Source organism: Diospyros lotus, chromosome 9 (assembly GCF_014633365.1).
Source record: "Diospyros lotus cultivar Yz01 chromosome 9, ASM1463336v1, whole genome shotgun sequence".
In the NCBI taxonomy this organism is placed as follows: domain Eukaryota; kingdom Viridiplantae; phylum Streptophyta; class Magnoliopsida; order Ericales; family Ebenaceae; genus Diospyros; species Diospyros lotus.
Genome location: NC_068346.1, coordinates 12,946,652 through 12,957,356, shown reverse-complemented (window position 1 = coordinate 12,957,356; position 10,705 = coordinate 12,946,652). Strand labels below are relative to the sequence as shown.

At 32.7% G+C, this 10,705-nt stretch overlaps 1 protein-coding gene across 1 annotated transcript; it reads right to left on the bottom strand.

The window, feature by feature from the left end:
• Window positions 1-2,000, bottom strand: LOC127810320 (protein PIN-LIKES 2-like). The gene is made up of 2 exons (XM_052349729.1): window positions 1,957-2,000; window positions 1-1,487 (listed from the first exon to the last, which is right to left on the bottom strand). The coding sequence occupies exon 2, from the start codon at window positions 1,437-1,439 to the stop codon at window positions 105-107; it is 1,335 nt and encodes a 444-aa protein (XP_052205689.1). The 5' UTR covers window positions 1,440-1,487; window positions 1,957-2,000; the 3' UTR covers window positions 1-104.
• Window positions 2,001-10,705: the final 8,705 nt, after the last annotated feature.

Here is a 10,705-nt window from a genome sequence, read left to right as displayed (position 1 = left end):
GGAAGTACGTCGGCCCATTCCAATGAAGAAATGCACCATAAAAAATAACGAGACACTGAAAATACTACAATCAAACAGTCGTCGATCTCTCCATATATAAAACCTCAAGCATATGATAACAGTTTAAAGTATACCACCATGTACAAGGAGCATGAGAACAATGCACACAAATGCTGCCAAAAGAGAAGAGCTGAGGCCTCCCTAATGGCGTAACCCCTCAAGTTGGCAATTGCTCCCAATAAGATGGCGCTTGGTGTTGTGTACTGCAACAAAAGCACAAACTTGTACATTTGATCGCCATGAACAAGAATATCCAATTTATCAGCCGATGCCGCTATTCCAATTCCAAGCAGGGGAAGCACGAAAAGCCTAGCCGCTGTTATACCGATTGTTGTTCGGAGACCCAGTTTAGAATCATTCGGCCCCTCAGCCAGCATACCTCCAAGAACAAGCATGACGGATGGAACCATGGCACCGGCCAAGATCTCTAGACTGTCCGTTATGAAAGACAGTGGGGCGTCATGCCCGAAGAATAAAGATTTGATCTGAGGCGCCATCCCGACAATGATAGCTAACAAAGAAGCAATCATTCCTGGCAGCAGTATGTGCTTTAGAGTAGTCTGTTCTGCTACTCTAGGCTCGGCCAAGTAACTAATTGACTTGGGACTGGTCGCGACCCCTTCCAGTTCGACATCAGCGTCAAGACTACACGAGTGCGTTTCACTTGTCACACTATTGAAAATACGGGCAACAAATGGGGTCTTTGAAAGTTCGGTTGCTTCATCCTCAACCCCAGGCCGTTCGGCTTCTTTGAGAAGGGGCTTACCGAAATTATTGACCTGATTTTTTTCCCCAATTTGAATTTGAGTTCCTTCCTCAACAATGTCATGGTACCTGAGAGGTGGTTCCATCATGTGATAAACAAGGGTATAAACCAGAATTACAGCAACCCAATGCGCGAAAGTGACATAAGCCACGCCTTTATGACGGCAATGAGGTCCAAATGGATTACCGGCACTGTGACAGATAGAACTAACAACAGAAAGAGGAAGATTTCCAGTATTGCCAAATGCAGTCATGATGATGGTGAACCTAGTGAATTCGGCAGGCGGCCGACATATAATTACCACCAAGAACCCCAGAATGCATCCTACAAGAGTACTTACTAACACATTTGCAGGGATGAACCACCAGAGTGTGACATTTTTCAGCGTGATGGAATTGCCCAAGTGGGTGAAGATAAGGCAAGGCAAGAAGAGAGTGAAAACAAGTTTGCTAAGTAGCCTGAAAGTCGCCTTGGGGATGATTTGGGTTCTTGGGTGTGCAAGAACTAGCCCTACAACTGTGAGGGTGAGAAGCTTCAACAAGGGCACCACGGCGCTTAGCACATCATTGCTCAATTTAATGTTGTTATAAATTTCGGCTAGGAACCGAAACATCTTTTTCCTTATAAAGCTTTGAAGCTAAAGAAGGGTGTTGTTTTATTCCTGCACAAAGTAAGGGATAATTAAACCTCAGATACGATTGATTCCATAATACGAATAGCAAAGCATTCAAAACAAGAGTTCAACACCGCTACACATGGCTCCAACAGAGGATCATGAAACCAGAAGCAAAACAATCCAAGAGAATTTCACAAATTGTGAGACCCATTCGAATCACAGACTGTGGATACATTGATTGAGGAGATAAAGTATCAAATCGTACGCAAGACCCATTAACAAAAATTCCCAACTTTAGACACATGAACAAGAATATCACATTGTTCAGCAGATAAATCACAAACAGCCAAAAAAAACGAACAGAAAATAAGAACCCTAAACCAGAATCCAGACACAACTATAGAAAATGGATTTTACAGATTCAAAAAGCTTTCGAAATGGGTATGTAGAGATTGCTTCATCCAGTGAATAACAAGAGAGAGAGAGAGTGTGAGAGAGAGAGGAGAGAGCTTACAGTTACAGATCAGAGGAGAGGATTCCTGAGAAGGAGATTTCACGCTGTATGTCTTGGAAGAAAACGAAAGCCAAGTTGTTCACTTACTAAAAAAAGGCTGTTCGGTTGTCCAAACTCAAATGTACCACGTCAACATGGCTGAAACCAAAATGATACACGTGGAAAATTTTCCAAATCCCAAAGCTTATATTTTTGTTATTATGTGACATGGTGACGTGACCTATAAAAATGGATTTTTATTAAGTTATTAATTAGTTCTCCGAAAAAAAATCTATATATTAATCAATATTAACAGGATACAATGGGAAATAATTATGATTCTCACTTCCTGCAATCATCCCATGTTTTCTTCTTTCTGTGCTCAATATTTCAAATCAATAATGAATCAAATTATTTTAACCATCACTTAATTTGCTTGTACTTTTTCCTCACAAACACCAGACTCTGGGTGCTCATTGCTCAAGAACTTAGGTAGATTCTAGAATCCATATAAATTAGTATAATTATTTTTATTATTTAGCATAGATATCCATGGTACCAGAACAACTAACCAAGACCCATCCATTGAAATACCCAGCAACTCTATTTTTGGGGGTATCTGTCCTACAATATGCGTTATAAGAATAAAAGAAAACTGTAAGTTTTTCAAACAAAGTATATATCTCCAAGCTTAGACACTAGGCATAACTTTTAGTGTATAAACAAGGTTTTTTTTACCTTCCACTTACCCTAAAATCAAGGGATGTTCTGTTCATATTTTAAGCCTTTCAGCTAGCTATATAATATATATATATATATGTATGCATATATGGGTTGAGAGACCACGGACTCTTAAACATATTAAGATTTTAGATTGTCCAAAAAAGTTAGAACCTAAATCTGAGAGAAAAAGATTTGTGGAATATCCTAAAAATTGTTTATGGTATTATATCTATTTTCCTGACAATCTAATGGTTGTGGACATATCATTTTCTTGAAATAAGCGTTCATCTAAGAAAGAGATATGAGAAAGTAAGTAGATTTAAAAGAAGAGTCTTCAAATCCCTAGTCAAATAATTGACCACGGTGAGACTAGTCGAGTTATTATTCCACAAGTTCCTTGTAGATCTAGTAGAGTATCGCATCCTCTGAAATATTGGTATGGACTAACCATGAAGGAGATTAATGAATTGTTTTTGTATGGGAATAATGATCAATTGATTAATTCTACTATCTATGAGGAGACGATATCAGATATCGATTCTTCGAAGTGGAAAACAACTATGGAATATGAGATAAAGTTTATGTACTCTAACCAAATTTGGACATTGGTAGATTCGCTTGAAGGAATTATTCATATAGACTGTAAATGGATCTTCAAGAGATTGGTATTGATGGACATGTTCAAATATATAAGGCACAATTGGAGACAAAGGGATATCGTCAAAGATAAGGAGTTGACTATGACAAGACCTTCTTGTTGGTCGCAATGCTAAAATCTATCAAGATGATCTTGGCTATTGTCGCACATTATGATTATGATATTGGAAAATGGATGTCAATACTACATTCCTAAATGGATATCTTGAAGAAGAAATCTATATGAAACAGTCACGCGATTTTGAGTCCGCCGATACTAATTAAGTGTGTCAGCTTAAGAAATCTATTTATAGTCTTAAGTAGGCTTTGAGGAATTGGAACATTCGTTTTGATCATGAGATCAAAGAGTTTGGTTACATGAGAAATCCGAATGAACCATGTATATATAAAAAGACTAATGGGAGTGCCATTATGTTCCTTGTCTTATATGCGGATGATATATTAATTATAGATAATAGTATGGATATGATATTGTTTATGAAAGGCTGGTTGTCCAAAGTATTCTTCATGAAGAATTTGGGAGATGCTACTTATATTTTTGAAATTCGAATTTATAGAGATAGATCAAAAAAATTGATGTCTCTCCCAGATCTTGTATATAGAAAAAATGCTAAAGAAGTTTAATATGTTGAATTCCAAGAAGAAAGGTCTTCTACTTGTTAGACATGGGATTCATTTCTTTAAAGGTAAGATACCTTATGCTTCGACGATTGGGAGCCTTATATATGCGATGATATGTACAAAATCTGATATTGCTTATGCAATAAGTGTTACTAGTAGATATCAATCAGATTTGGGTGAGCATTACTGGATCTCAATTAAACATAGTACTTAAAAAGAACTAAAGATATTAGCATATGGAAATGGTGATATCCATATTGATTGGTACACAAATTTAGACTTTTAGTCTGACATCAATGATCGTAAATCAACATCGAGATTCATTTTTCTATGTAATCGTGGAGTAGTGAGCTAAAAGAGTTCCAACCAAGAAATCACTATAGATTCCACTATTGAAACTGAATATGTGATGGCATGTGATAATACTAAGAAAGCTATTTGGATAAAGAAAATTTATTTCTAAACTGGAAGTGGTTTCGTCCATTCAATTGTCGATATTTTTATATTGCGACAATAATGGAGCTATCACATAGGCTAAGAAACCTCGGTCTCATCAAAAGTCCAAACACATTGAACGTTGGTTTCATCTTATTCGAGAGATTATCGCACATGGAGATAATGTGCAGATGTAGAAAATTATTCCAGCAGATAATGTAGTTGACCCACTTACCAAGGCTTTGACTCAGTCATAGTTTGATCGTTATCTTGAGAAGATGGGTATTCGATACCTACCGACGATGATGCATTAGTGCAGTAGTTTACATGTGATGTAAATTAGTATTAGTGCAAGTGGGAGATTGTTAGTGATTTGCCCTAATTAATGCTAGATTTAGATGATGTTTAGCAAATGTGTAAATACATTTGTTATATATTTATATATGCCAGTTTTTCATCATTCATTATTATCCAATTTGTTGTATGGATGAGTCATCGGATTTTCTATTTGAGATTCTTATTCTTAAGGTGTTAAGAATATGTGATAAGATTTTCTAGTAACGAGATTTTTTAAATATTCCTAGTCTTTAGATTATTCATATGGGAACTCTAATTAATCGATTACAGACTAGCACGTTACATGTAGTTTACTTTTGAGTATTATGAAATACTAATGGTTAAGAGTGGTGAGTCATGTACCGCATAGCATGTGAAACTTATAGTAAACTCGTGGGTGATTGTTGGAAAACAACGCACTGAACGTGATATCTATGATTGATCACATGGCATGGTGGATAATAATTTTGTTATCAAGTTGTGATTGTGCAATTGATCTTTTGACTTGAAGCGACACAATTGTCTTATGTATTGATGTGCAAGATTTGTTAATATATTGAACCATCCAATTGCGAGGTGGGGACATTCATTTATGTGGTCTCGTATTATTGGTGCATGGGGGCTGGTGCTCATGAATAGGATTCGTCACCCTCATTAAGTTAAGGCAAACGTTCTATGTGGTCTATTGTTAGTATGATAGGAAAGTCCTTGGTTGAGGCAGTATGACTAATCATGAATGAGTTTTCTGAGGTGTCATCGAGTCATGCTAATAAGATCAGATACATAGTTATTGATTTTATGAGTTTATCATTTCATAACTCTCGCTCAGTCAGGACGTTAGGTGATAAAAGAATTGTATTACACAGTAATCGTTAACTATAATAGATTCACTTGAAGTTAGACTTTATTGCCTTTTATATTGTTTTAGGCCGTTGTTAGGCATTACTCAAAACCATCAGAATGTCTTGAGGAGATGAAGAGATTCTTGAGACGAGTCGAAATGTTCGACTAGCATCAAAAGGGTTTGACATTATTTGATTGTTATTAGACAACAAACCTCGAAAGTCACACACCATAAAGTAAGGCATCCGAAATCAGAGCTATGCATATGTAGTATTCTCAACATCATTAATGGTTAATGATAGGTCTTAATGACGAGGTTCATTAAATTTTAATGAATAAGATGTAGCTATATGTGGGACCATGTAGGAAGTAGGTCGAAACTGTTGACTACTTTTGTAAACGGTTAACTAGTTTTCTCTATTGCTGGGAGAAATAGTCGATAGTTTAAGGAGATGGTCGACCATTTTTCTAAAGAGTTGGAAAATGATTGACAGTTCAAGTGAAACGGTTGATCGTTTTTATTGCCTTTGATCAGTTTAGTGGCTTACACGTGTTATTCTTATGGCTATCTTTAGGGAGACACGTAGAGACAATTGGAGGACCCAATTTGACGTAGAAATTGAGAGTTTGAGGAAGAGAGAGAATTGGGTCTTGTAGAGATGGGTTTCCTCTTTCCTATTCTATTTTTCTTCTCTACTTTTGCTCTTTGTTTACTGTGTTGCTGTGAGTACCTTAATCATTGAGCTAGGAAATTTCATATAGAGTCTGACGAGTGCGAATGACTCGATGTCCTATACTCTAGTTAGCACGAGACAAGGACAACGAGTTAATACCAAAAGACTTGGTAGGTGTGAACGATCTAAGCTTTCTATAGCTTAAGGAGGATATAGTCTTAGTGTAGAAATAATTTGGTATAAGAACAATAGAAAATAGTACATTTTTCAAACAATGTATGTATCTCAAAGGCTAGACATTAGACATAACTTTTAGTGTATACAACAAGGTTTTTTACCCTCCACTTACGTACCCCCCCCCAAAAAAAACTTTAAACCTTTGGTACGTCTAAATCAGGGGATGTTCTGTGTGCGTTCGTGCATGTGCGTGTATAGTTACCAATCTAGCCCTAAAAACAAGCATCACATCGCTTAAAGAATTTTTAAAAATATTTTTTCTAAACAAAATTTGTATAGAATTAACTAAAAATTAATTTCATTTCTCTACTCAAATTTATCTTAACATAATATTTATATTAAAACACAGCACGCCTTTAATATATATATATATATATATATTACATATCACATATGCATTTACGTGTTTAAATTATTTCAGAAATCCTTCACTTTTGAGATTAATATCATGGTTAAATTGCAATTGCATTTCATTTGAGCAAATAAAAATATTTTTATCCAAAAATGATCCTATTAGAGGACTTTCCAAGATTAAATATGAAAAAAATTATTTATGTAATGGATGCATGAAAGAAAAACAAAATAGGAAAACATTTAAAATGAAGTCTCTACCTCAGGTTCCTAGACATACCTCATTTAGACTTTTGTAGACCTATAAAAACCTAATGGTAAACAATATATACTTGTAATAGATGATGATTACTCTATATTTACTTGGCTAATATTTCTCACTTCTAAAAATAAGCTTTTAAATCTTTTGAAAAGTTTTGTAAAAGATTACAAAATGAGAAATGTTTTATCATTTCTAAAATTAGATCTGATCATGGAAGAGATTTTGAATGTAAATTAAGGTTCAAATTATTTTGTGAGAAAAATGGTTTTGATTATAATTTTTCGATTGCAAGAACACCTCAACAAAATAGTGTGGTTAAAAGAAAAAATAGATTCTTGTAGAAAATGTCAAGGACTATACTTTTAGAAAAGAATTTTCTTAAATATTTTGGGTTGTAGTGATTAATACTTCTTGCTATATTTTAAATAGGTTTCCAGAAGACATATTTTAAAGAAAACTCCCTATGAACTTTACAAAGAAAAAATATCCAATATTTCATATTTTTATACTTTTGGAAGTAAATGTTTTCTCTTAAATAATAGAAAAGATCTAAAAGAGATGAAGGTATTTTCTTTGGAGATTCTTTTCAAAGCAAAATTTATAGAGTTTTCAATAAAAGAACTTTAGTGGTAGAGGAATCAATCCATGTTGTGATCCATGAATCTAACCATCTTTAACAAAATCATGTGAAGGTAATTATTAAAATATTTTAGAACAAAACTTGGAGAAGCTTACGGTAGAAAAAAAAAAAAAAGAAGAAACACTTCTAAAGAAACTGATTCTCAAGTGGAAAACTTAATGGAAAATCAAGAAGAAAACGTACCTCATTTCCCAAAGAGAAAGAAAGTATATAGAAAATAATGAAATCATTGGTGATTCATTTAAAGGAGTTAGAACTAGATTATCAATTGAAAATGAATGTAGATTTATATCATTTTTATCTCAAATAGAACCTAAAAATTTAAATGAGGCTTTGGATGATGAAAGTTAGATTTGAGTAATGCAAGAAGAGTTAAGCCAATTTGAAAGAAGTAAAGTTTGACATCTTGTACTTGGACCCAATGATCATCCAACAATTGAAATTAAATAGATATTTAGAAATAAAATGGACGAAAATAAAATTGTGATTAGGAACAAAGCAAGGCTAGTAGCTCAAGAGTATAGCCAAGAAAAAGAAATTAAATATGATGAGACTTATGCCCTTGTAGTTAGACTAAAAGCTATTAGATTGGTTTTGGTTTTTACATGTTATAAGATTTTTAAGCTTTTTTAAATGGATATTAGAAGTGCATTTTTAAATGGTTTTATAAATGAAAGGTTTATGTGAAACAATCTCCCGATTTTGAAAATCCCCACTTTCCCAATCATGTCCTCAAACTTACTAAAGTTTTATATGGATTGAAACAACCCCTAAAACTTGGTATGAAAGGTTAAATAAGTTCTTATTAGAAAAAGGTTTTAAAAGAGGAAAATGGATACAACTCTTTTTATTAAAACTCATGATTATGATTTAGTCAACTAAACTTACTTTTGGATAGTTTTTACAACAAGCTTAGCTACAACCCTTTACAAAATATGGCTTTTACAACTAGGTCAACCACAACCAATGTCTTTTTCAAGGATTAGACTTAAGCTTTACAACTTCACAGTAAAATGATGTTAAAAGATACAAGAGAAGGTTTTAGGTGATACAATAAAACAAACACTTCTCTTGGTTGTAAAAGGAGATGCAAAAATAGGAATGGAAAGCACAATTTCTTTTTCTTTTCTTTCGAAGGATCACTAGCATTGAAGCACTTGAAATCTTTAGAGTATCGTATGCATTATTTGTTCCAACATTCTTCTTTCTTTCAGACTTCAACCCATTATATTGTGTTCATCTCTTTAATGCATCTGCTAGAATATACTTGGATAAAGAATGTTCTATGTGTCTAACTGCCATTTTTTGCCTCTTCAACATCTCACAAATCAGTTAGAATATCAATTTTAATGTGCAAATTATCTGAAAACATCCATCAGCATTTAATGTTTTTATTAAACTCTGAAAATAAACTTTGTGCATTAAATGCTCTGTAATAGCTATAAATTCAAAAAATGCCAAATATTACTCAATTACAAACAATAGTTTAATCGACTAAGTTGTATACTTACTCGAGTGTATAAAATTTATATTCAACTATTTTTCTGATTTACTAGATTACAAAATGATTGTACTCGATTAAAATTTTACGATAGAAATTTGTAAAACTTGATTAGAAAGTTTAATTTAGTCGGGTATAAATAAGCATTTACTTGATTACAAATTCAAGTATTCAATTACATCAAAGTACTAGACACTCAACAACTTTCTAGAGAATAAGTACCCGATTACAAGTAAGATTTACTTGAGTATATTTAGATAATTACTCAATTATAAATTTTAAGTACTCAATTAATTTTGTTTTGCCATAAACTTGTATTATCTATTCGAGTACAAGAGTATATGTAGTCGAGTATAGTCTTATGTTTACTCGAATATACTATAATTTGTAATCGATTATCTTTTAGATAAAATTAGTTTATTTGATTACAAATGAACTTTACTCAATTAACAAGATAAGCCTAATTGATTTGGTTTTCAAACTTATTTTGAATGAGATCATTACTCGAGTATAGACATGTGACTTTATGCTCGATTAAGATAATGAAATTTCTGACTTGATATATTTAATAGATGTACTCGAGTAACATGGATTTATACTCGATTGAAAAGATTGATATACTCTATTGATTTACAAGCCTCACTCAATTGTTTTCTGTTATCTCTAATATACTATTTTGATCATCATCATCATCATCAATAAGTATCTTTTTTTTTTTTCTCATCAAATCAAAATTTAATAGATGATGCAACAAAAAAAGAGAAGAAGCAACAAACAAAAATTGAGAATAGGGTTAGTGAAATTAAGTTAAGTTAGGGTTAATTAGAATGTAAATTATAGAGTATTTATAAGCTTAATTTGAGTGGTATAATCTAAATATATTGGACCTTGAGTTTGGCTCGGCCTTCTCCTAATGAGTTGGGTCTAGGCTTTTTTTGAATTCTCTTTATTAATATTCATTTAAACTCTAACTTTTTACATTTTGTTCTTGTATTGATTATAGGTCAACATATACATATATATGTTATTATATATGAAAAAATATAAAGGCATTTTGGTGAATATATAACTTATTAATTTCCATATGAAAAAAAATAATATACAAATTCTGTGAATTGATAAATTGTTTTTTTTTCTTGAGGTAAAATATGTATAAATATATGTTTAATTGATATTATCAAGACTTAGTACATACAACAACCTCTCAACAATTAAAAAATATGACATTTAGTCCCTAATAAGCAAAATGTCAAGATTCGGTATCTCAATTATTAAAAATTGTTGCTTTAAATTGTTACCATGATGGAATATTAGCTTGTGCACAAGGTTGTTAAAATCGTAAAATCGTAAGAGGGTCTTCGACATGTAAAATCGTAAAATCGAGTGTAATTTAACTTCAAAATCATAAAATCATAAGGGTTTTCGGTGCAAAAAATCATAAAATCATACCCATAAAATCGAGAGTTTAACAACCATGCTCGTGCATGAAC